General features: G+C 46.1%; 1 protein-coding gene across 11 annotated transcripts in view; it reads right to left on the bottom strand.

The window, feature by feature from the left end:
• Ablim1 (actin binding LIM protein 1) overlaps positions 1-25,895 on the bottom strand; it is a 287,337-nt gene that overhangs the window by 100,678 nt on the left and 160,764 nt on the right. For all 11 annotated transcript variants that reach the window (XM_085833839.1, XM_085833836.1, XM_085833834.1 and 8 more), the window contains 3 exons: positions 20,058-20,241; positions 17,234-17,343; positions 1,027-1,153 (listed from right to left, as the gene is read on the bottom strand). In XM_085833839.1, coding sequence (XP_085689965.1) covers positions 1,027-1,153; positions 17,234-17,343; positions 20,058-20,241 — 421 coding nt within the window. The remainder of the gene's footprint in view (positions 1-1,026; positions 1,154-17,233; positions 17,344-20,057; positions 20,242-25,895) is intronic.

Here is a 25,895-nt window from a genome sequence, read left to right as displayed (position 1 = left end):
CAGTTTGACCCCAGACCCACTTAGAAACAAACCCTAGTTTTGGGGTGGTGGGAGCTGAGCTTCCCTTTCAATCATTTCGTGGACCTGTGAAATTAAATTCATCCACTACGTTTCCGTGAGTGATTTAATACCCTTGGGTAGGTTTTGTGTTTCCTGTTTTGGTTTTTGACCTGTGAGAAAGGGTCCTATGTAGCCAAGCTGGCCTCCAACTCTTGAAGAACCCAAGGCCACCAGAACAGGCAATTTCTACACCCACTTTTATACAGAATTAGCACACAGGCTGCCGTGCAGGCCAGGCAAGCACTCTACCAACTGAATGACATCTCCAGTCCTCTTGGAGACCCAACGCAGGCCTTGTGCACTCTGGGGTCTAAGCTCTCTCATCAAGCTAGGTCCTCATCCCCTAGTTGGGGAAAATTTCAAAAGCCATGAAAAGATACAGAGCAGCACATTCCTCCTCACGACCAGAGCACATTTAAAAAAACAAAAACAAAAGAAACAAAAGAAAAACCCACCCAGCCTTCGCAGATTTGTATAATACTGGTTAATCCTCTACCAGCGCTCTCTGACTGCAACATGAACCGTCACCCTGACAGGCTATTTGGTGGCTCTGGTCTTGCCAGGCTCGGTACCTTGATAACATGTGTTTTGCGGGGATGTCTAAAGCCCCAGAGAAGAAAACTATGTTAGCATCACAAAAAAAAAAAAAAAAAAAAAAAAAAAACCAGAAATAGCAAAGGAGACGTGGCGAGGTGCTTAACTGATTACACAGTCGGGTATACTGCTTTGTTAATTATTAAATTGGGGCACCGTTAATAGGCCATTAAGTTTACAGCAGCCACGGCATGGCAAAAGCGGAACAATAAAGCTATTTCAATAAATGTTATGGCAACTGGTTCATACTGATGCAAGACGGAATGAATGTGCTCTGGCATGCTCGAGGGAGGGGGGCAACCCTGGAAAGCAGAACGGGTACCCCAGCTCTTCTGCAGAGCCGGTACCCCAGCCCTTCTGACCCAGACTTACTTGCTGATGTACTCGCCGGTGAGGACCTTCCCGCAGGACTTGCACTTGAAGCAGCCCAAATGCCACTGCTTGTCCAGAGCTAGCAGCGCCTGTCCGTTCTTAATGTCCCTTCCACAGCCGGCACAGTCTGGAAGAGAGCAGCAGCCCATGGTTACTGCCATTTCCCTGGAAAAACCCGAGGAGGAGGAGGAGCGGTCCCCGGGACCCACGGTGCAGCCAGCTCTTGACTAAGGTCTCATTTCCCTATATAAAGTCTTCTCCACTAAATCCCTCAGGACCTGTCCTCACGTGGCCAGGCAGCTGCTCAGACCTCAGTGGATCTCAGAATGTCCTTCATCTCCTAGCTAGCTCCTCAGGAGTTAGGCACCCTTTGGAGTCCAGTTGGCCTAGAGACTATTTAATTATGGCATCTTAGCTAGGACATTGAGCAAGTACTCGCAGGCTTTTATTTAATTGAGGACACATGTGAAGCTGATAAGCACACGTGCTGGGAGCCCCTCCCTCCTCATCCCTGCCGGTGGTTTTAGGAGCACTGTCCGTCATTCTCAAATCTGTAATGAAATTCTACCTCCTTATCTACCCAAGCCAGCCTTTCCACTATTGGTTAAATGACTTAATTCCTTAGCTTTCATCTGTCCTTGACAGATTCCTGGAAGGCACGTGTGTTAGTTACTACTTCTCTCGCTGCTGTGACAAGAAGCCCAGGAAATGCAGCTCACAAGAGCAAGGCTTCATCCTGAGGGTGTGGCAACTGGTCACACTGCGCAGCAGTCAGGGAGCAGAGAGAGATCGAGGCTCAGCTCACTGACTTCTTTCTTATGTTACTTAGGGACCCAGGCCACGAACTAGGGTGGGTCTTCCCACCTTGGCCGACCCAATCTAGAGAGTCCCTCACAGTCATGCCCAGAGTTGTGTCTTCCTGTGGGTTCTAGATCCTGCCAAGCTGTCAATCAATGCTGACCATCACAATGTGGCAGACTGTGGCCGTCGGAGTTAGCTGGCCTGGTCCTGCACCACGATCTTGCCTGCCGAAGTAGCCCTTGAGTAATACTTGTTGTTACTAAAGGTGCTCAGATCATGTAGATTATAGCACACGCCATGGGGTCAGGGAAGCGGAATACACGTGTGTTAACGCAGAGACACATAAAAGGGGAGAGTTCACTGAAATTAACATCAACCCTACAACCTTTCAAAATACCTGTGTCTGAGGAAACAAGAGCAAACGCCACCAGCCGGCAGTGGCCACTGTGCCCTAACAAACAAGGCTAACAGAAAAGAGCAGCATCCAGGCAAGACCACTCAGCAGCCATGTTTAGACTAAGACAGACACAGGGTCCTACGGACAAAGTGACAGGACAGCCCCCTCTTCTGGCCACATTTGTAACTGTCTCTTTGGAAAGGGCACTTCTAGACCAGCTTCTCTTCTCTTACCAGACCTGAGTCACCAACCTGTCCCCCTGGAGTGACCCAGCACAAACCTCAAACTTGAACACACTCTGAAAATCCATTCAGAGATGGCTGTGGTTCCTCTCTGCCTCAGCATCTTTTTTTTTTTTCTTTTTAGATTTATGTATTTATTATATGTAAGTACACTGTAGCTGTCTTCAGACACTCCAGAAGACAGAGTCAGATCTTGTTACGGATGGTTGTGAGCCACCATGTAGTTGCTGGGATTTGAACTCCGGACCTTCGGAAGAGCAGTCGGGTGCTCTTACCCACTGAGCCATCTCACCAGCCCCTGCCTCAGCATCTTAACATAGCCTGTTTCTTTGACCGGAGGTGTTCTTGGGCATCTTGGTCAGCAGCTGTTAACTTGGCTTTAGACCCAACAATTCATGCCGAAAATTTTACTGTAGAAATACATTTGCAACGATCCCACCCCCCACTGTGTGTGTGCATTCTAACTAAATGTACTTTAAAAAGAACACTGGTGTTCTCCTCCCAGAATAGAATGTTTCTGGAGAAACCCAGAAGAAACCCTTAAGAAACCACCCCCTGTGGAGGAGGGCTTTATCTGTCTCTTCACATGATCCAGTTGTTTGATTTTTTAAACCACTAGAATGTGAAAAATCAAAAATATGTATCCAAAGAGTTAAAAATATAAGTTCTGAATAGAAGGGTGAGAATGTCCTTATTTAGAGATTTTTGTTTTACTTCTGTGTATGTGAGTACCTAGCTGAGTTTATGTATACCATGTATGTACAGGTACATGTGGGGCCCATGGTATCCCCTGGACCTGGAGTTCCTCATACAGGTACAGAGAACCAAACCTGAGTCCTTTGCAAGATCCTTATGTTGTTATAACCCTGAGCCATCTCTCTAGCCACTGGATAAGAATTTGTATGGGCCATTCTAAACTGTGAGAAAAGACAATCCTAAAGTTAATAATAGATGTTTTCCCAAATGCCCGATATGTCATCATAAATATTTAAATCTTACATGTGGCAACATTCTATGGAAAGCCACAGCATGCCCTTTAAATCACAGTCTTCAAATGGAAAGGCCACAGTACGGAGGGAGGGTAAGGCTAATGGGCAGTTTTATTTTTTTTAATTTTTAATATTTTTTATTACATATTTTCCTCAATTACATTTCCAATGCTATCCCAAAAGTCCCCCATAGCGCCCCCCACTTCCCTACCCACCCATTCCCATTCTTTTGGCCCTGGCATTCCCCTATATTGGGGCATATAAAGTTTGCAAGTCCAATGGGCCTCTCTTTCCATTGATGGCCGACTAGGCCATCTTTCGATACATATGCAGCTAGGGACAAGAGCTCTGGGGTACTGGTTAGTTCATCATGTTGTTCCAACTATAGGGTTGCAGATCCCTTTAGCTCCTTGGGTACTTTCTCTAGCTTCTCCATTGGGAGCCCTGTGATACATCCAATAGCTGACTGTGAGCATCCACTCCTGTGTTTGCTGGGCAGTTTTAAAAAGCAGTGAGGAACCAAAAAAAAAGTGCCAGGCGTGGTGGCACGCATCTTTAATCCCAGCACTTTGGAGGCAGAGGCAGGCGGATTTCTGAGTTAGAGGCCAGCCCGATCTGCAAAGTGAGTAGCAGGACAGCCAGGGCTACACAGAGAAACCCTGTCTCGAAAAACCAAAAAAAAAAAAAAAAAAAAAAGCAGTGAGGGCTGGGGAGATGTCTTGATCAGCATGCCTGCCATGCTAGCATTGGTTCAGAACAACCCTTACAAAAGGCCAGTGTGGGAAGTGTCCATCTATAACCCTGGCTAGGGGGACAGGGAAAGAGACAGACAGACAGATTCCAGGGACTTGCTGGCCAGCCAGTCCATCCAATTCATAAGCTCCTGGCTCAGTTGGAGATCCGGTCTCAAAACTGTATTTGAGAGCTATAGAGGAAGACACCCAACATTGACCTCTGGTGTGTACACACACACACACACACACACACACACACACACACAAACTCACACACGTGCACACATATATGTACATCCACACCTACCGCACTCTATAGCGGAGCGCTCCATCTTTAAAAGGAATATACTGCAAATTCTAAGTTCACAGGAAAATCGAGAGTGCAGAGATTCCCCACTTTCCACATGCTCAGCCTCCGCCACTCTTGATATCGGCCACCAGAGCCTTGCTGACACCCACAATTGATCAGGTTTTGGAAGGTTTAAAATGGCGTCAGGGGTTACAGTATCACACTGAATAGCAGGAGAACTTCAGCACTCTGAGTTGAACAAACTGAGTTCTACCTACTCAGCCCTCCTTCCCCCAAGCCCTGGAAAACTCTGATTTTTTTCTGTTAAGTCCTTTCCTCAAAAAAATAAAAAATAAAAAAATAAAAAATAAAAAATAAAAATAAATGGGAACTTTAATTCAAGTTGAACTGAAAATTTCCATTGTTTCTAATAATTACCACTAGGTGGCAGCAATGGTTTGAAGAAAGACAAATAAGGATATTTGTTTTGTTTGTTTTGTTTTGGGTTTTTTTCTTTTTGGTTGTTGTTGCAAAATAAATTTCAAAGATGGAGATGGCTGGACTTAGTGAGGCTGTCAGAGTTGCCTGTGGTGCACTGCAGGAAGCCGGAGGTCTGAGGAGCCGGTAATGGAGCACCAGCAGTGGGGCTGGGAAGACTTGGGCTCCTGGCTACCTCGGAACCCCCATCATTTGTGAGCTACTGATAATAATGCCACCTGCTATGTTGCATCCCAAGGTTCTGCACAACACAGGACCTGGCAGAGGTGAGTTACCCAATGGCCTCTCTCCTTCCTTGGTTAGGGAGCAGAGCTAAGACTAAACCCTGGGCTTCTTCATCTTAGCTCGAGCTTGCTCTCTCCTGGCCCCTGATGCCCACGTGTCACAGAGCCGGGAAAGAAGTTACTACACAGCCTGGGGGTGGGGGGTGGGGAGGGAACATTTTGATCCCCCGCCGAGGGCTGTGCAGACATGTAGCCGGCCATGTAGCCTTCAGTTCTTTGAGTCTGGGGACTCTCTAGTCTTGCAGGTGGGGTCTAAACCACTGGGATCCAGCATGCCCTGCCCAGTGTGTCTCCCCTAAAACATAGCAGGTGACCCAGGTGCCTGAGCCCAGCCAGTGAGCAAGAATGAGTGGGAAGCTCAAGAGGCCCTCAGTCTCTTAGGTAAGATACTATCACCCCACATCAGCTGGCTTGAGCATTCTGGTACACTCTACAACAAAAACCCCTGTTCTCTGGACAAAGCCATAGCCTGACATCAGGCAGTGGAGCTGGACAAGGGGCAGTGAGAGAGAGGTTCCTGCTGGCTCGCTCCCTTCCCTCTGCTCAGGCCAACGAGGCTCTTCCATGAAGAACAGCATCTCCTACTTGCCAGCTTCATGTCTTCTCAGTGGTTGAGAAAATTGTTTCCACATCTCGGAAGCAGCTGCTGGTAAATATAGAAAGTTGGTGCGTGGTGCTGGGATGATTGTCCAAGTCAGAAATAGGGGACTATGGAGTGGCATCGGGGATGTAAGGTCTGCTGGTAACTCGCCAAAGGAAAAAACAATGACCAGGCAGAACATAACCCCGAGGCCCAGCCCTGGACAGGTGAGCCTCAGGACCTCTCTCCTGACACCAAGAGTGGGGACACTAAGTGGGGATCTGGCTGTTCACAGACAAGTTAAATTGAGGCCCAAGCCCACACCTGGCTCCGTTTTTATACCATTTTCTTCAAAGGCAATAACAGCCTTTAACAGTGGGACCCCTGCCTGCTTGCCTTCAATCTTTTTGGCAAAGGACCCCAAACACCTGCACTTCAGAAGGATTTAAGTTGATGAAGGAGACATATGGCTCTCGGGAAGGATGTGTGGGTCTGTCGAGATGTTTCTCTGGAAAAGGAGGCTGAGTGCATGAAGCCATAAAGGGAGATGCACGGGCAACCAAGTCACTACCCATCCCCACGGACCCAGCATCCCCACAGTTCTGGCATCCCCACCGTTCCAGACCTGCTACTTTATAGACAACTAGAGTATTTTTCATACACCAAATAGTATTTTTCATAGACAAAATTATCAAGTAAATTTATGGCTAGATAGAAGTTGCTCTTAGGGCTGGTGAGATGGCTCAGTGGGTAAGAGCACCCGACTGCTCTTCCGAAGGTCCAGAGTTCAAATCCCAGCAACCACATGGTGGCTCACAACCATCTGTAATGAGATCTGGCGCCCTCTTCTGGAGGGTCTGAAGACAGCTACAGTGTACTTACATATAATAAATAAATAAACCTTTAAAAAAAAAAAAAGAAGTTGCTCTTATTGGAAAATTAAGATTTAGGAGACCCTACAAAGTATCCTATTAATAAACTGTTTATAGAAGTATATCATCCTTGGCAGGAACTCAAGGTAAGGGGTTTCGGGGGGGGGGGGATACAAAATTTAAGTTCCAAGGCTTGGCTAACATGAGGTTTTAAGTTTTTAATAGAGTGACTTGTTCAATAGAGCTCAGACTTGCCAGCCTTCGCCTTTGCCTTCGCCCCCCCCCCCCCCTCTCTCTCTCTCTCTCTCTCTCTCTCTCTGTGTGTGGGGGGGAGGGTATTATGTTAGGGTCAGGCGCTTTTGGATTACTGTCTTTAACATGTAGCCAGAGAATAGCCACTGGGGGTGCTTAGTGACTGCCCGCTGTGTATGGGATAGCCAGTTCCCATTAGTTATGGTGCCTCCTAAGCCCCAGTGTCAAAAGTCACCTGTTCTCATCTTTGTAACTTGTAACTAATGTTTCTAAACGGGCCTTCAGTGGTTCTGTGCAGGTAGGTTTTTGGTTAACTTGACATTAGCTAGGGAACTTCTGCTGAGAAAATGCCTCCCTCAGGTGGGCTTGTGGGCAAGCCTGTGGGACATTTCTCTGATTAGTGATGGGTGTGGAAGGGCCTGGCCTACTGTGGGCAGTGCCATCCTTGCATGGGTGGGCCTAGGGTGTATAACAGACCGGGCAAGCCATGGAGAGCCAGCCACTAGGCAGCACCCAGCCATGGTCTCTGCTTCAGTTCCAGCCTCCAGGCTCCTGTCCTGGCTTCCCTGAACATGGCGTCTAGTCTGGAAGGTGCGGCAAACCTTCTCTCCTCAGATGGCTTTTATCTGGGTGTCTATCACAGCAGTACAACAAACTAACATAGGTCCTTACTTGGAGACCCACAGATTAAAACGATCCAGATTTTCCTTGTGTGTGTCTGTGTGTGTGTCTGTGTGTCTGTGTGTGAGTTTCAACATCCTTAAGGTATTTGAAAATACTTCCTTGACCAAAAAAGTCTCCACCATCATTTGTCAAGTGGGCATTGTTGGATTATTCTTGGAAGCTGACCTTCATTTTCATCCAGCCTACAAGATACTGCCAGGTCCTAAATTAGACACCTGTGAGCTGACAACTAAGGGCTGGTCCCAGTCCATGTTGCTTATTTAAACCGGTGAGTCCAGTTTCCTTTTAGAATGTCTTAGCAAATGCCATGGGTACAGGGTCAACATAAGCAAAGGAAGAGTCAGGCATGGTGGTGCTGCCTGTAATCCACAGCTGGAGAGGTACAAGCTGGAAGATTTACCTGGGAATCCCAGAGTTCCAGGACAGCCTGGGCCACAGAGCAAGGCCCAGTCTCAGACACATACAAAACTGAACAAATAAAGACAGAGCACGACATGAAACGCAAAGCTACACATTTGTTAGGCTAAGCACTGTGCAGGGTTATTTCTACAGCTTCTTTCTCTCTCTCTCTCTCTCTCTCTCTCTCTTTCTCTCTCTCTGTGTGTGTGTGTGTGTGTGTGTGTGTGTGTGTGTGTGTATGTATGCAGGTGCCCACAGAGGTCAGAGGGTATCAGATCCCCTGGAGCTGGAATTATAAATAGTTGTGTGCTGTCTGATACGGGTGCTGGACGCTAAACTTGGGTCTTCTTGCTTAAGTAGTTTTAAACTTCTAGACATCGCTGCCATAAGACAGAAAAGCACCATGATATCAGAAGATTCATAACTGGATAAGGGAATCATATCGTCCATGTAGGTTCTGTGTACCCCCTCTCTATAAAAAAGGGGTCTCAATGCTATTAATCATTTAATCCCAGAAGCTAAAAATGACCCAGGATGATTTTTGAAAAGCCTATGTGCTGCCCGAGTATGTAACCTTGAACAAGATCTTCCGTAATTGTCCCCTGCTGAGGTCAGTTGTTCCCTCTGCTCTCTCTTGATAGCCATGTTGGAAACAGCACAAGCCCGAGCAGCCTCTGACTGGCTATTTTAAGTGGAGCTTCTTGTTGTCTTTGGAAAACAATACAGCGCAGCAAACCCACTTCTGAGACCCATGACAGCAGCACTCTGTCAGCTTTATCCGGGCAGCCGAGGGCAGCCCTGGCAGCCGCCACCAGCTAAGTCCTCAAAGATGGAACTGGCAGAGGCATGCTAGCCCATCTTTCTTCCCATGACAGATGCTTACAGAGTTGTACTTTCTTTGGTTGGAGTTTTCATAAATGGGTACCAAGTGTGCCTGTCAAGCTTCCAAGTCAAATCCCTTAAGCCAGTGTTCACAGACTGCCACAAGGAACACACAGCTTCTCGAGGTAACTCTCCCCTTTAACTGCCCTTGGGTGTGGTTCTTCGTAGTCACAAGACCCAGAGTCCTTCCCTCTCCATTCGTTTAGGAATCCATTGGGGGATGCCCGAGTAGCTAAGGACCCAAGTTCTAGGGAGCCACACAGAAGCAGATGCCCCAAGTTCAGTGGTCAGAAAAGTCCCCTTGTTACATCCCACGCAGTAAGAGATCCTACCTCAGAAACCAAGGTGCATTATCCTGAGGGGTAACACCAAAGGCTGATCTATGGCTCTACATGTATACACACATGTGCGTGCGCGCGCACACACACACACATGAATAGGCACCCTCCAGCATGCATGCACATGTCACATGTCTTCATACATGTGTACATGCACCCCACACCTGCTTGTCCTCACACACATGAACATGTACCCCCCAGTACATGTCCTCACAGACGTGAATATGTACTCCCCTCACACACATACACAGACTTTCTCAAGCGGGAATCCTGTGGCTAATACTGTTCAGCATGATGCTTATAACTAAAGAAATCTAAGCAAGAGCTACAAAAATTATTTTGTTCAAGCTACCAACAAGCCTTTCTGCTCTGGGTGGAAAAAAAAAAAACCAGAAGGACCAAAAACTCGGAGAGGGAGTAATCGAGAGATAGACAAAGGCCACTCCAAGGGAACGCCACTACTTGCTATCACCTGAGGATATTCAACGCTGCCTGGGTCATGCAGGACTTATTAAGAATACCAGGGGAAGGTAATTTCCTGGAGAAACTTTAAAGTTGGCAGCCAGGTCTTTGTAGACTTGGAATAGTCCGTATTATACCAAGATGTAAAAGAAAAAATTTCAAATATTTGTACGTACATGTTTAGAATAATTAAAACCAGAAATGACTAACAGTCAATTAACAGACAAATGGACATCCAGAACATGATTGAGTTCCATCATGGAGTATTATCTAACCGTGAAAAGAAATGAAATGCAGATAAATGCTACAGCCTGGATGAATCTGGCAAGCACGGCATCAAATGAAGAAGCCAGAAACCAAAGGCCGTGATGGGAGTTAGAGGAGTCATGCAGGCCACGCAGATCCACGATCTATGTTGATATGTAGTAAAGACTTTAAGTGGAACCTAGGCCAGGACCTAGAGTTTAGTAGGTGCTCAGTGAAATGTTGGTTAAATGGCTAAATGATGTCTTCTCATATCTTTCTTCACCACGCCCATTATTCATTCCAATCACCTTTTGTCATAGGCATGACCTGAAACCACAATTGCCACTGTGTCCCTGGCCCTGGTTTCTGACTTAGTATAGTTGACTTTGAATTTCAACATCACCATTACCACCTTGACCTTTCTAGAACAGTGTTTTCATCCAGTTAATGTCTTGAGTGAAAGTAACCCTTAGGAGCACAAGGGTGCCTCTCAAGACCTCCCTGGACTGGGACCCATCCCAAGTTTCCTTTGCAGGACACTGACCTACAAAGGCTTTTCTCTGTCCAGGTGCCCTGCTCTGCTTTCTGATGCAAACTGTCCTCCCAGGCAATGTGTCACTGAATCTTCCGGACCCTTGGAAGGTGCTGTTTTCCAATTTGCAGATGAAGGACTGGAGTCTGAGACATCAAACGGTGCACATGATGCTATGTGGCAAGGAAGAGGCAGGACCAGGCTTCAAACCCAGGCACAAGAAAGATACTCACATTATTGGATGCGGGAGTGTGCACATGCACGTGCGTGTGCATGTGTGTGTGTGTGCTTATGTGTGCCTGTGTCTGTGCATGTGTATGAGTGTGTGCACATGCATATGTATGTGTGCACATATGCATGTGTGTGGTATGTGTGGTGTGTGCAAGTATGTATACAAATGCACTCATGTGTGTTACATATGTGTGGTATGTGTACATATATATGTGTATGTGGTATGTACATGCATGTGCATGAGTGCATGCATGTGTATGTGGTGTGTGCACATGCATAAGTATATGTGTGCATAAGTGGGTGTGTGGTATGTATGGTCCATTCATGTGTGCATACATGTGTTATGTGTGGTGTGTATGCACATGTGTGGATTCATGTGACCATGCACACAAGTGGAGGCCAGACTCTGCTTTATACCCTTGAGACAGGGTCTCTCACTAAACTGAGCCTTGGCTGCCAGCCAGTAAACCCCAGCCACTCTGTCTTTGCTGCTCTTTCTCCTGGCACTAGGGTTACAGGCACATGTGTGTGGCCACGCCCAGTTTTTTACATGGGCTCTGGGGATCTGAATTCAGGCCTTCATGCATGCCTGTGTGCCTTGTGCTCACTAGGCCACCTCTCTGCTGGTTATTTTGTTGCTAGTCAATATCATGTGACTGGGTAAGGCACCTGTCATAAACAGCTGATGAGAAAAGGCAACTTTACAAAATGGGGACAAAATTCAGAAATTGTCACCTACACAGTGACTTGTCATGAGGATGTTAAATTATAACCAACCAGGAGTAGATACACGTCTTTATTAAATTCTGCAGTAAAGTCCTTATTATCAGTTCTTCTAGTGAAAGGATAGTGGGGGATGGGCAGGTAGAGGCTGCTAGTGGGCAGCAGAGCCAGGGGCTGCCCAGGTAAGAATTCCTTGGGTGCTGCAGCAGACAATTGCCTCCCAACCTCCACATGTTTTCAGAGATAAAGATAAGTACCTTGCAACTGGGAAAAATTGTTGCACCAACGAGAAAAGTAAAATAACGGAGAGTGTCTCCCTCCCCTGGAAGGCAAGCACACAACTTTATGGAAACCCAGTTCTGTCTAATCAGAGCATGGCCTGATACCTGTGAGAGTTCCAAATGCAAGCAGAATACAGATGTTACATCCGTATTCAGAGAGGCCTGTATTGAGGAGAGAAACAGAATGGCAGGATGGGTACATTTGTGTGGGCGTTTCTTATGCCCACCCACCAAGCCCACGCACAGCTAGACTCCAGTCAGACAGCCTCTGAGGCAGAAAGGCTGAGTGTAGACAGCAGTCACTCCCACCTGAATGCCTGAGATAGACAGGAGCTGCAGAGGAAATGCTCTGAACCTGCTCCCTAGACACTGGGTTGTCATACAACACCCCCCTCCCCCGCTGCAAGGCTCTTCGGCCCATGGGAACCCAGCCTCTTATCTGCTAGTAGGTGCTGGAGGATGGAGTGGTGGGAAGCTTAGCAGACAGGACTTAATCTTCTGTCCATCAGACTTTTCAAAGTCAGGAATCTGCTAGTGAAAGAATTTAACTACAATGTTGCCACCGCCCTACAGTTCCATTAACTACCACCTCTGTTTGGGAACAGGCAAAGGCTTGTAACTCATTTGCAATAAAGTAGCATTCCTGGCCTGCTCCAAGCACTATGTACATTCCTAGAAAATAAATCAGAACTAAGGGTCAGGATGCTTTTAAAGTGGAAAGAAACATTGAAGGAGCTGGGGGCGTAGCTCAGCTGGTAAAATGCTTGCTTTGTAAGCATCAAGACCTGAGTCCAAGTCAGAGAGTCTGGGCATGAGAGCGTGCACTCACAGAGCGTTCACAATCACGACTACCTGGTGAACTTTCGACCAGCAAGAGACTTGGTCTCAAAAAACAAGTGGGACAGCACCTAAGAAACAGCAGCTGAGGCTGTCCTCTATGTGCACATGTACACACATGTACTTGCACATACATGTACACATGCACACAGGCACTGAGAAGCACTGAGGTCAGAAGGACAGAGGCCAGCCGCTATAGGCCAGCCAGGCAGAAATGCTGCCTCTTTGTTCAGTAAGCACCAAGACAGACTCTTTTCGACGATTTTATTGCCTGTCTGAGGCTTCCTTCTCCCTCCCCTCGTCTGTGCCAATCTCCTGTGGTCTCTTCTTCCTACTCAGTGATTATGAAAAATCAGCCACCGAATATTCAGTGCAGCCGTGCCTCAGAAGCTCCAGCTAGAAGCTGAGAGGGGACCTTAGCTCTCTGATTTAGATCACAGAGGCTGTGAACATTATGGAGGGAGAGTTTCACACTAAGAGGAAGGCAGGCTCTCTTTTTAGGAAGCCTCTTGCCAAGTATAAAAAGCCTTTTTTATTTTTTTTTTTTAAAGATAGGAATGGCTGTCATAGCAGAATAGTTTTGAAGTCAAGGCAATTCTTGGGAGAACTACAAATAGCAACCAAATGTTTTGTAATTCTGTGCCAACGGCATTCAGAACATGGCTGAATATTCCTCTTACTCCAGTATCCGTGGGTCTGCTTTACCTGGGGACTTTGCATGTACATATCTAGACAGAAGAGCTCTCCTTTATAGAAGCCCACACAATCTCTCAATACCTTTTGGTACTTGTCCAAATAGATACAAACTTCTTGAAAATAAAAATGTTTTGGATGAAACAGTTGCAGTGAAGTGGGATTTTATTCCATGGAAGCAAAGGAGGAAATAAAATTTGGCTCTGTGATGTATATACATAAGCACTAATGGTTTAGCTAGTTCTAAAATACAATGTTTTTTTTAGCTGGTTACATTTTCACAGTTTTAATTTATGAGTATCATATGAATGTCATACAAAAAGAGAAGACATAGATGTATCCAAATATTTTATATTAGTATCTGCTAGTTGTACAAAATAATGAGTTGCGTTGCGATACTTTAATACTTGTATATAAGGTAGATTAAAAATGAGAATCTATTAGATGTGGCTTTCATAGAACTAGAAGGGGCTATGCATGCTTCTGATGGAGAAAAAGACATAAAAAACCCTACCCAGCTACGAACCCTGTGAGCTACAACAACCAGCAGAGCACGGTATTCCCATGAGTACAATAGTGGCGTGAATGTTGTGGAAATAGCTAACTGTACTTTGTGACTGGATTCAAGGCCCACCCCACAGGAGGGAACACGTGTCTGGTACTGTAAATCTGGCTGAGGAAGCATGACTGATGAGTTGATAGGACTTTGGGGGAAAACTTACTACTATTATTTTGCTAAATGGGCACGGTAACAAATTGGCCTCTAAATATGTATCTCTCTATACCAATAGATTAGTGTAGCACTCTGCCCTTATCAGAGAAGTTTCTTTGTGCAACAGACAGCAATTAAAGCAGAAACTCAAACTGGTCAAAAAGCATAAATTAAAAGTCTGTGGAGGGTTCAGCCATCCATGGGACATCTGTATCATATTCCTTCCCAAGAAGGAGAAGGAAGAGAAGGAGAAGAAAAGAAGGAAGGGAGGGAGAGAGGGAGAGAAGGAGGAGGAAGAAGAGGATGAGGAGTCAGAGATATGGGAAGATCAGGACACAACAGTGTCCTCTGGACATGACAGGGCATGTACTCACAGGAACTATGACAATGTGCACAACTCCTGCACAAGATCAAGCCAACTGACATTGCAACATAGAAGGGTAAGGGCTTTAAAAAACCGGTACCACTAGCTGAGGGGTACTGACAGTTGATGGCTACTGGGGAAGGAGTTGACTTTCTTTCACAGTGTGGCCCTCGGTGGTAATGCCATACCCTTTTGGATGGCCCCACACACTCATGAGTATATGAGCAGTACTGCGAGCTTAGAAGCGGTGGATCTAGGCAGAGTTACACAAATGAGTGGAAAGGTGAGTATGACCAATTACTACATATGTATAGCATTCTCAAAGAATTAATAGATACACTGTATTTTCTTGAAAGAAAAAACAATCTGTCAGTTGTCATGGTGCGTGCCTATAATCCTAGGATTTGGGAAATGGAGGCAAGAAGATCAGGAATTCATAATCATCCTTGGCTACATAGTGAGTTCAAGGCCAGCCTGGGCTACATAGTGAGTTCAAGGCCAGTCTGGGCTTCATGAGATCCTGTCTCAAAAAACAAACAATAACAACAAAAACCCCTCATTTTGTTATAGCTATGATGGAGCGTGTTCCCAAACTGGGTGGCTTGAGGCAACTGGACACCCTTTTAGAAGAATTTGCATTTGTTTCCTTTTTTGTTTGTTTGTTTGTTTCGAGACAGGGTATCTCTGTGTAGCCCTGGCTGTCCTGGAACTCACTTTATAGACCAGGCTGGCCTCAAACTCAGAAATCCGCCTGCCTCTGCCTCCCAAGTGCTGGGATTAAAGGCGTGTGCCACCACCGCCCGGCTGCATTTGTTTCCTTAAACTAAATGGTCAAGGGTTACTTAGATGAAACAAAATAGAGAACAGAGATCCAGGGCTCAGAAGAACCCCTCTAAGGGTCTGACTAATGTGTTTTCAAAGTAAACCCTGCTAGAGGATGAGGTGGCATTGCCTCCCAAGATTGCTGTCCCTACAGCGTTTCTCTGTACTTGAGTAAGAGTAACAAGAGCCCTAGAGACCTAAACCATGCCACACAACCTAGGACCCTGTCTCACTACCTACTGGGCTCCTTGCCAGGCTGCTGCTCCTAGTGGTAGGTCATGGAAACACACCTATTCTTCAGAGAGCTTAAGCGGGGTGGGAGTGGGATATTCCAGGTCTCTTGAGGGCTGCCAAAAATTCATAAATACTAAGGAAAATTCTGGCCTCGTCTCCTGATGCCTCATTAAAGAGCTGAGACAGTTTCCCAGGTCACTCTCCAGTTCCCAGCTTAGAATATATTGACTGATAGTAGATATTACTTGATCTATCCAATGTCATCCCCAGTGTATTTGTGAAAAGAACAAGTCTATTATGGGGTGTTTCTCTCTGGATCCCCATAGGTCAGATGAAATCTCGTCACAGGAAATGTCGACTCTGTCATGCACGCACCCTGTCTTCCCTCACTTGTTGAGGCGCTGCCTTCTACAGAGGCCTCTTCTGACCGCTCCCTATAAAGAAAACCTCATCTTCTCTCTTCCTTCATGTAGTGAGTACTTTCTGTGGTAATTTGTCTATGTGCTGTCATCAGAAAGCAAACTTCCAGAGGATGAGAAAATTCAGTTTTGCTCAAGGTTAGATCCTCATTGGAAGAATGATACACACTTTGGGCAGTCAGTAAATAGCAAATGAGCGACTGTCAGAGTCCTTCCGGGTGAGCAGAGGATTATGTAGGGGTGAGCATAAAGCATCCCAGCGGCACCTTCCATGAGCGGACACGGTGACTTTAACACAGAGAGACAACAATTATCTATCCTGTCTCCTATGTTCTCCTGTCTCAACCTCTATAGCCAAAGATGGGCTGTGCGCAGCAGGGAGATGTCAAGCCTTGTCAACCTGACTGGATTGGACTGAACTGGAAGATGATCTTCTGGGTGTGTCCATGAAGGTGTTTCCAGGAAGATGCAACTGAGGAGGGAGGACCCACCCCGAGTTTGAGGGACACCATCCCAAAGTCTGGGAGAGGATCCCAAACTGAACCAAAGGGAAACAAAGGGGCCTGGGAGATGGCTCTGCAGGTAAAGAGCTTGCTGAAGAAGCCTGAGACATGAGTTTGATCACCCGATCCCACTGTAGAAAGAGAGATCGGACTCCTTCATGTCGTCCCCTGGCCCCCTCAGGGCCCACAGAACAGTGATTCCAGCAGGACTTGTATCCCACGGTACCACACAAGTGATAACCATTTTTAGGGGAAAAGTGGTCAGCTGAGCATTGGCTTTTTCTAACCTGTTTCCTGGTCAGCACATAAAACCACGCCCCCTTTTCAGCCACGCCCCATTTTCAGCCACGCCTTCCTTCCCATGAGGAAATGAATCTTCTCAACTGTGAACCAAGCCACACTCTTTGGGGTGTGGTCACAGGCAAAGCATTTCAATGTAAAGGTTCATAATATTTTGTTGAAATGGACAGCTCGAGGGGGCTGGAGAGATGGCTCAGCAGCTAAGAGCACAGACTGCTCTTCCAGAGGTCCTGAGTTCAAATCCCAGCAACCACATAGTGGCTCACAACCGTCTGTAACGGGATCCGATGCACTGTTCTGGGTGTATGTCTGAAGACAGCTACTGTGTACTCATATAAAAAAAAATCTTTAAAAAAATTCCATAGGGACAGCTCAATATCTAATTGCTTTTGGGTATTTTTGATCCAATGACAATGCTTCTCTCCATCTAGGTTTTAGTAAACACTGCATAATGTTTTTCCATAGGAAAAAAAAATGCCCCAGATTGGACTAGACTTGATGTTTGCTAATAGATGTTCAAAAGGTGTTCCAAAGGAAGGCATCTTCCTGAACTACTTTCAAATTACAAAGGTGTTTCTGTCAGTGTCTGCAGGGACGGGGCACTTACTGCTGGAGCAGGTGGCTTCTTTAGGGCTGGAAGACATTGGCTGTGCACAGAGCTGACAAAGACAGTCTCTCCCGTTGAATGTGACTCGGTCTCCAGGTGGAAATGGGCGCCTGGAAACAGAAAGACATTTGCCCTCAGAGTTATTCCAGCAATTCCATTCTGTCTTCTTACCCTTTTATTTGCCTGCTAACCCTCCAGTGCAAATTGGTTTCTTGGAGGAACCCCAGGCAGAATGTTTGAAATGTAGCCATGCCCCAAGCCCGCCAGCTGGACGTGGGCCAAACAAATGCATGCGCCTTATTACCAGATGAAGAGAGAGCGCACTGGTCCTACAAGCTCCCTGCTTGGAAAGTAGCATGGTTTAGCCCCATTCCTAGGTGGAGGGATATCTGAGCAAATCACTCCTCTGGGCCCATACAGCAGTGATTTCCATAAAGAAATTCTTCATTAAACACACACACTACAACATGACACACTTTAAGTGCTATGGATTCCCATGGAAGCTCGGGGCACATCCCTAAGAGAACAGCTTACAGAAGTGGGAGCCTTCTTGATCCCATATTCTGTAGTAACTATATGGAGTTAGATTGTCCTTTTTGGGCATCTGAATTTGCAAAGCACTGGAGAACCCAGTCCTTCATAGTCTGCAAGCGATAGGAAGAGATGCTGTAAACATGTTTGAGAATCAGTCACAGGGGCTGGAGAGATGGCTCAGTGGTTAAGAGCACTTTCTCTTGCAGAGATCCCAGGTTCAGCAGTACCCACATGGCAGCTCATAGCCATCTATAACTCCAGTTCCAGGGGATCCAATGCCCTCTTCTGACCTCCACAGACTCCTGGCATGCATGGGGTAAACTTACATGCAGGTCAGTCATTCATACACAGAAAATAAATGTAAAAGTCAGTAGCAGTCTCTGTGTCAGAAAGACAAGTTTCTTCCCTGCTCAGCCTTCATCAGCAACACTACACTGCACAAAAGCCCGCCTTCTGTGGGCGTGTTGGGTTTCCAAAGCTTGCTTCCTGCATCAAGCCAGTTTACCAACAATCTTCATCAATGTGAGTTTTCTAACGTGGGACTGTCAGTTGGGAAATGTGGAACTCGACAGACAGACTTGGACAAGTCAGAAGTCATTGGTCTGGAGCAAGTCCAAGCTTCCTGGTCTGTGTTGCGTTTGTATGTTCACAGCCCTTAACCATCTCCCATGGCCTAATGCTGGTAACCATGACAAGCACTCACCAGCACAGTTGGACTTAACCCCACCTCTATGGTTGGTACCATTTATCAAGTGTGCGGGGAGGGGGAGATTATAGTCTTAAGTCCCCAGTTCAGTGGCTCCCTCTCTGAAGTGGCTTTGCCACTTTTCACTGGACAGATAAAGAGGCCACAGTTAGGGTCAGGCCTCACCCACCTGACTTAAACCTGTGTTAATAATTAAAACTACACTGTGGTGCTGCAGGGGGCCTCTTGCTTCTCACTCCTTACTACACCTGAACAAGCCCCTAGTCTGTTCTGTAAGGAGACTATCAGAGGGTTAAACACAGTACATCAAGCGTATGTCCTTTGGTCTCCACTCAGGGATGGGACCTGGATGAGGCCAGCAAGATCCTTGGGACAAGTCCAGGGGCTCATTGTCCAGGGCTGATCCAGCTCTTGGGGGCACTGATAACAAGTGGGCCTTTAGGTACATCACCCCAGGAGTGTGGCTGACCCCTGTCCATTCAGTGCCTAGCTACAGACCCACACAGATCCTCTATGGTATAAGCCAGACTCCGTGTACTACAGGAATCAAAAGCCATCTTCCTTTTATAACATGCGGCTCCCAAAACACAACAGCACACCCCCCTCCTGTGCCAGTTTCCTTCCCTCAGACTGATAATTTTCACTAAGCTGTCTTACACAGATGCCTAGCAATCAGGAGTTTCTCCTAAAACATCAATGACTAGTGTCTCTAGGTTTTGTAGACCATTTGGGCTCTGTCATAATTCTGCAACCCTGCCACTGTACCTAACAGAAGTCCTAACCCCTATATAAACACATAGCCAACAAAATGTTATTTAAAAGAAAGACCTAAAGCCAGGCATAGTAGCACACACCTTCAACCCCAGCACTTGAGAGGCAGAGGCAGGAGTATCTCTTGGAGTTCAAGGCCAGCCTGGTTTACACAGTTCCAGGACAGCCAGAGCTATAGAGTGAGGCCCTACCTCAAACAAAACAAAGAAACAAACAAACAAAAAGACCTAAAGACTAATGATTTGACCAGTGAGGCATTGTCAACCATCACCAACTACAGTAAAGATACCATTTTATCTCTAGTAGGAGGGGGTTGTGCTGTCTTGGTGAGGCTTGTCTTGAATGCCTGTGCTTAAGCAGTTCTCCCACCTCTACCTTCTGAATGCTGGGTCCATGGGCACACAGTTCAGTGCCCAGCTAGAAGAGGCTAGATTGTGTGTATATGTCCACATAACCACCTACATTTCCAAATGAGCTTTATCCTTCCAAGCAGCTGTCTGTCCCCTACTCTGTTGTCTATATTAAAACTTTCCTGAGGCTTGAGGCTGTGCCTTCAGGGTTAAGATACAGTCACTTAACAGGCTACCACATTGCTTTACAGAGGATACAAACAAAGCTTTCCAACTCTACTGCACTTTAACCAAGAATGAAAAGGCTAGAAGAGACCAAGAACCAGGAAGAGACATGTTGGGAAAGGGCTATTTTAAGACTCTGTACTGTTCAGGACCAGAGGAGGCTGTCAAAGCTCTGGATGCTGAAGGCAGCATTTGTCTATTGGAGGGAGCCAGAGGCTTGGGAAAGATGGCTACTTACTTGCAGATTGTACAGGCGAAGCAGTTGGGGTGGTAGGTCTTGCCCAGGGCAGTTACCACCTCACCCTCCACGAACTCCCCACAGCCATGGCACCGTGTCCCATACATCCTCTGGTAGTCCAGGGTACACAGATAGTCCCCGTTCTTTATGAAGAAGCCTCCCTGGGCCAGGTCGCAGCCGCACACTGTAGAAAGACAAGTTTACAACTGGTCATCGCCTGCCAAATCTCTGGGCAGCATTTGCCTTCCACCAGATGCTGGTGGCTCCCTGTGCTCTCAACGGTTTGGGGACAGGGAGTGGACGAGCACAAAGAGCCATTTATTATTGGGCTCTGCTTTTTCTTCTACGCTCCCCCCTCCCCCGGGAGCCATGCAATATCTCATACAAGTAAAATTCACTGGCTAGGTTTCAATGGTCTCAGTGGTATCTAAGATTCATCAACAATCAGTCAGTGTGTGATGGAAAGATATCCCCATCTGGGCTCTCTGGGATGCTGACTAAGGTGTCCCTGGCAATGCTGTTAGGAAAGGTGCCCACTGCTTACCCACACAGCTCCCTGATTTGGGCCAAGATCACTGAGTAATAGGTTCCTACTATAGCAACAGCGACAGCTGAAGTTTCCAGTGACCATTTTTTCACACATAGAAATCTTTCCCCAAAGCAACAAAGCAGTTGGGGCTTGAGCTGTCTCTTCACAGGAAATAGGATGCAGTGACCGTGTGATGTAACATACAGGATAGGACATGAGAATGGGCAGGCCAGAACTGTCATCGGTGGTCTCGGGACATGCAAAAGAGGACGCTTTGTTGGGTCTGGATTTTGGCATCCCTTTTCCGAACCATACAGTTGTGGATGACAGGGGCTGTGTAGAAAACAGGGTTGCCAGGAGCCGGGGCCTACTCTGCATGCTCAGACAAACTCAAGCAGGTCACAACTTGTCTACAAATCGAGCTTGGAGCAACCCCTGATGAAGACTATCTCCTGCCAGATGCCAGGGAAGCAACAGCTAAAGCTGGGCCTCTCCAGCCTTAGCCTCTGTATTCCAAGGGTAGGTGACTCCCGCCCAGGGAAGGGCAGCCTCAGGCAAGGTATAGGATCTCTTCTGATCCTTCTCATAAACAGGTAGAGCAGACCCTCAGGTGGGGTGGGAGAAAAGTGACTTCTGTCACGAAAAGGCTCTCCTAGGGATTTGCTAGAACACAAGGTTAGTTATTCTGATGAGTTCCCATGACTCATTAATAGTCTAACATACAGGCTCTTAAAATGAGTATGGTCATATAACCGAAGGCGGGGTTACCAAAGGGAATTAGAAACGAAGCAGTGAAACTTTTCTGAACACGAGCTAAGCATAGTGGCGCACACCTTTAATCTTAGCACACAGGAGGCAGAGAGCAGGTGGATCTCTGAGTTCAAAGCCAGCCTGGTCTGCAGAGTGAGTTCCAGGACAGCCAGGGCTACACAGAGAAACCCTGTCTCGGAAATTTCCACCCACCCCCTCTCGTGCATGAACATGTAAGGACCAAAAATTAACTCAAAAATCAAGTGCGGTGAATCTGAGGTGGCAGCCACCGATGGTGCAGTGAAGCCTTCACCAACTATGAACACAATATATAAATATATGCACGTTGTATGTGCTTGCCTTCAGCCACTCAGTACAAGTGTACATTGCCCCTCTCAGGTTCACAACTACTGCATGGTATGAATTGCAGTGTTTTTTGTTTTGTTTTTACTATACAGGCAATAATAATGATTTAATAAGGGAAAAGAAGGACATTTTCCTAGTGTTATCAATCAGCATATAAGTATCAAATTAGTATATTTTGGATCAAACTGTTTTAGAGTGCTTGGTTTTAAAAATTCGTGACTCACCTGCCGACTTGCTTTTCACACACACACACACACACACACACACACACACACAAATCATTAAATGAATTTCTGCTTGAGATTAGGACAGAATTTCCAATAATTTCTGAGATGGCTTTAAACATACTTCTTCTGCCATTTTATGTATTTATGCAATGTGGCAGTCTTAGCATGGATGATTATAAAATTAAAATATTGATGGAGTCTGAAAAACACTGACGATCCTCTTGGTCCCGTAGCTCAGATATTCAGCCAGTCTTCTTTATGTAACAAAGTAAACAAGAACACTATCCTAGTAGCATAAAAATCCACTTGAGAATTTAATAAATGGTAAAAATTATATATAACAAAGAACTGTTCTAAAATACATTTCTCTATGGTTTTTATCAGTAGATGTCTGATTTATATACTTATTTTAATATTTGCCCACCCAGAATAGTATAAACATTTCACAGGTGCTAAAGGTTTTAGAGTAGAAAAAAGGTTGAAAACCCCCAGTCTAACGAAGGGCTAACTCGGCAAGATCATGACCTAAGTTTCCCTCTCCCCCATCCGTTAGAACTCTTGAGAGTCAAGATGATATAGAAACCATGCACAAGTTTGCCGTGTAGACTCCCTGGTCCTTGTTTAAACCAACACTCCAGAGCTCTGACATTGTTCTTGAAAACCAAGTGACCAAAGATGACAGCCAGAGCCTGTCGGTTGGGAACTAACTACCCTACTAAATAATGCTACGGCCATGTTCTCAGAACGCCTGTCTCCTCCTATAACCATCGGCATCTCTTCCCAAATCTCCCGTTCTCACACTGGCTTCCTACTCATTGGGAGGATCATGCTGGGAGCTCGTGGATCAGCCTAGTCCTGACCTTAGATTCTTAGAGCAGAAACAATCCCCGGTATGTGTGTGTGTGGGGGGGGGAGGGTTAGGGTCATCACGGGACACTCGGAGTCCTCTTCAGTAACTTCATAGGTGTGCACCCTCGAGACGCCAGAGTACTTTATACCCAAGAGTCTTTATAATTCTCAGAGTCTAATATAATACATAGAACAGTACAGTGTAATTAAGCAAGAATCCTGCCTCACACTTGGCAAGTTCCCACCAGTTCCACTCCTGGGAGTCATCACCAGTTTGCATGACTCATTGGTTCCTTCAAACTTACTTCTCATAGTTCTGAGAAGGGGCAAACGGTGGACTTAGACCCACCATCCCCTTAGCGCTCATCCAGTCACCAGGACTGGGAATAAAAAGCACAGATTTCCCTGTGACAAGACCAAGGTGAGCTTCATGCTAATGCAGACCACAGGATCCCTTCAAAGGGAAGGCAAAAAACCCTCTAGAAGTCCTTTCTGCTTGCTGCTTCCTCTCTTGGGTGCCTCTGTGTGGGGCTTCTCTGTCCGAAAGTGGTTTTGTGGGATTCACACTTGCTCTCTTTAACTAAACCGTAATTTCACGAACCTAGCATAGCCCTACAACATGATTTGGCAACGCAGTTGAGAGGTGACAAAACTGTGCTATGTTGTGATCTGATTTGGCTTTTCTCAGGAATTCAAAGCCAAGCCACGTTATCCAACAACTATAGCTTTATTTATGGCGGTTTAGATACTAAAATAAAAAATGTTTAACTGGGCAGGAATCTGTGGCACACGCACCAGGCGATGAATGAGAGGAAAAAACTCCTTGCAGCTGGACCTAGGCGCTACTTCAAACATCATGACGTCACCTAAGACCAGAATGGTAGTGATGGTGATGTAATGTGGTGATGTAAGACGTAATTGGAGGCTCCTCCTCCAGATCCCTAAACATAGGGAACCCCCGCAGACACCATTTCCTTCCCCATATAATATAAGGCCTTCCTGGGAACAGACCTCACCTACTTCAACTTCAATCCTTGAGCAAAGGATTATCAGTGAGTGATCTCTGTGTATAGTGTGTGTCTTGCAAGCTTTATACTGTGGTTGTAATTAAGCAGGGAACAGAGTGCCGGCGTCAAATGCGGCCTCTTCCAGTGGCTCTATCCTTTTAGCTCTGTGGTACCACTAACCCTAAAAGGCTTCTGAGAGATGAGTTTGTTCCCTGTGTTAGTAAGCCTCTAGCTGTATTCACTTTCTCATCTGACACCCACATTTTCAAGCAGCCCTAAAGCCCAGGCTAGTTCCCCATGAACACCCTCAAGATCCGCTCCTCCCTGGGCCTTCTTGCCATGATTTCTCAAACCAAGTGTCAGCATTGCCCTTCTGCCTGGAAGCAATTTTATTAAAACATGTTTGTATTGTCAGGAAAAGTATTCACTTGAGACAGTCTGAGTTCCCATCAGAAAGGAGCTGGTACTGCAGTGGGTTAGACCAAGCATCGTGGGTGATTTACCATTAATCGAGAACAAAGATTACAGAGTCAAGAACCTTAAGGAGTCAATTTTTAGAGACCTCTGCAAACAACAAGAGTGAGCTCACAAAACAGGACTGCAAAGTTGGCTCTCTCGGGAAGGTAGGCACAATCAACTTTCAAATGCCTGTTGGTCAGCTTATTAAAAAACACTCCTTTTAGTGGTGATAACATACCTAGAACACTGATTCACCATGTCATACCTAGAACCCTTGATTCACCATGTCATACCTAGAACCCTTGATTCACCATGTCATACCTAGAACGCTTGATTCACCATGTCATACCTAGAACGCTTGATTCACCATGTCGTACCTAGAACCCTTGATTCACCATGTCATACCTAGAACCCTTGATTCACCATGTCATACCTAGAACCCTTGATTCACCATGTCATACCTAGAACCCTTGATTCACCATGTCATACCTAGAACGCTTGATTCACCATGTCATACCTAGAACGCTTGATTCACCATGTCGTACCTAGAATGCTTGATTCACCATGTTAGTAATTTTCAGGTGGACAGTTGCTCATGTGTGTTCACAAGCTTGTGGTTTCCACACATCATCTATCTACAGGACTACTGTCTTCTTAAAAAGCTGAAACTTGGTGCCCATGAAGCAAAAACTCCTTTCCCTGAATCCTTCCAGTTCTTTGGACACCCCACTTCTGTTTTCTAGTTCAGTGAACCCAATTGCTCAAAGTACTCACATGCCATTGGAAGCTCACCTTTAGTGATAATAACATATTAAGAGATTGGGGTGGGGGAGCTATAGAGATGGCTTAGCTATTAAGAGCACTGGCTTCCCCACTACAGGACCCAAGTTCCATTCCCAACACCCACAGGGTACCCCACAAGCATCTGTAACAGCAGTTCCAGGAGATCCAATACCCTCTTTGGATTCTGCAGGCACCAGACACATGCATGCATGCAAGCAAAACACCTGCATATAAGTAATCAAATAAAATAATTAAAAAATTAGAAGAAGCTGGGGTCATTAGAATGAAGAGATGGCTCTGTGACTAAAGCACTTATTGCTCCTTCAAAGGCTCCAGGTTCTGCTCCTGGTCTCTACTCGAGGACTCACATCATCTGTAACTCTCATTCCAGGGGATCGGATGCCTTCTTCTGGTGTCCCTAGGTGCTGCAACCATGTGGTGCGTATACATACACACAAGCAAACACTCATACACATAAAGTAGAAATAAATGAATCTTTTAAAGAAATTATCCAAAACTTGATCACAAAGAAGAAGGAAGAAATCACATTCTCTCAGAGTCAACCTGGGGCTTTAGGTAGCAGCTCATGGGGTCATTTCATTACCCAGGAACCGGATGTGGCTTGACAAGCTCTTACCATTGACTGAAGGCCCAGACTTTGAATTCTGGGACCTGATCCATTCAGGGGCCATTAAGACAACTAACACTTGGCTGTATCACCCTGCTGCAGCCTGCTCATCTGTCCCTGCCCTGCAGCCAGCCATCTTTGACAGTCTCTTTGGAAGGCCTATAGTCCTATGCCTTCAGTTTTTCTGCAAACAGCATCACCATGCCCCAGGACCACTCCCTCATGAACAGTACATGTCCT

Source organism: Mus caroli, unplaced genomic scaffold, assembly GCF_978045245.1.
Source record: "Mus caroli unplaced genomic scaffold, Mus_caroli_1 scaffold_20, whole genome shotgun sequence".
NCBI classification, from domain to species: domain Eukaryota; kingdom Metazoa; phylum Chordata; class Mammalia; order Rodentia; family Muridae; genus Mus; species Mus caroli.
Note: the sequence above shows the minus strand (reverse complement) of the source record. Positions and strands in the feature narration are given on the sequence as shown.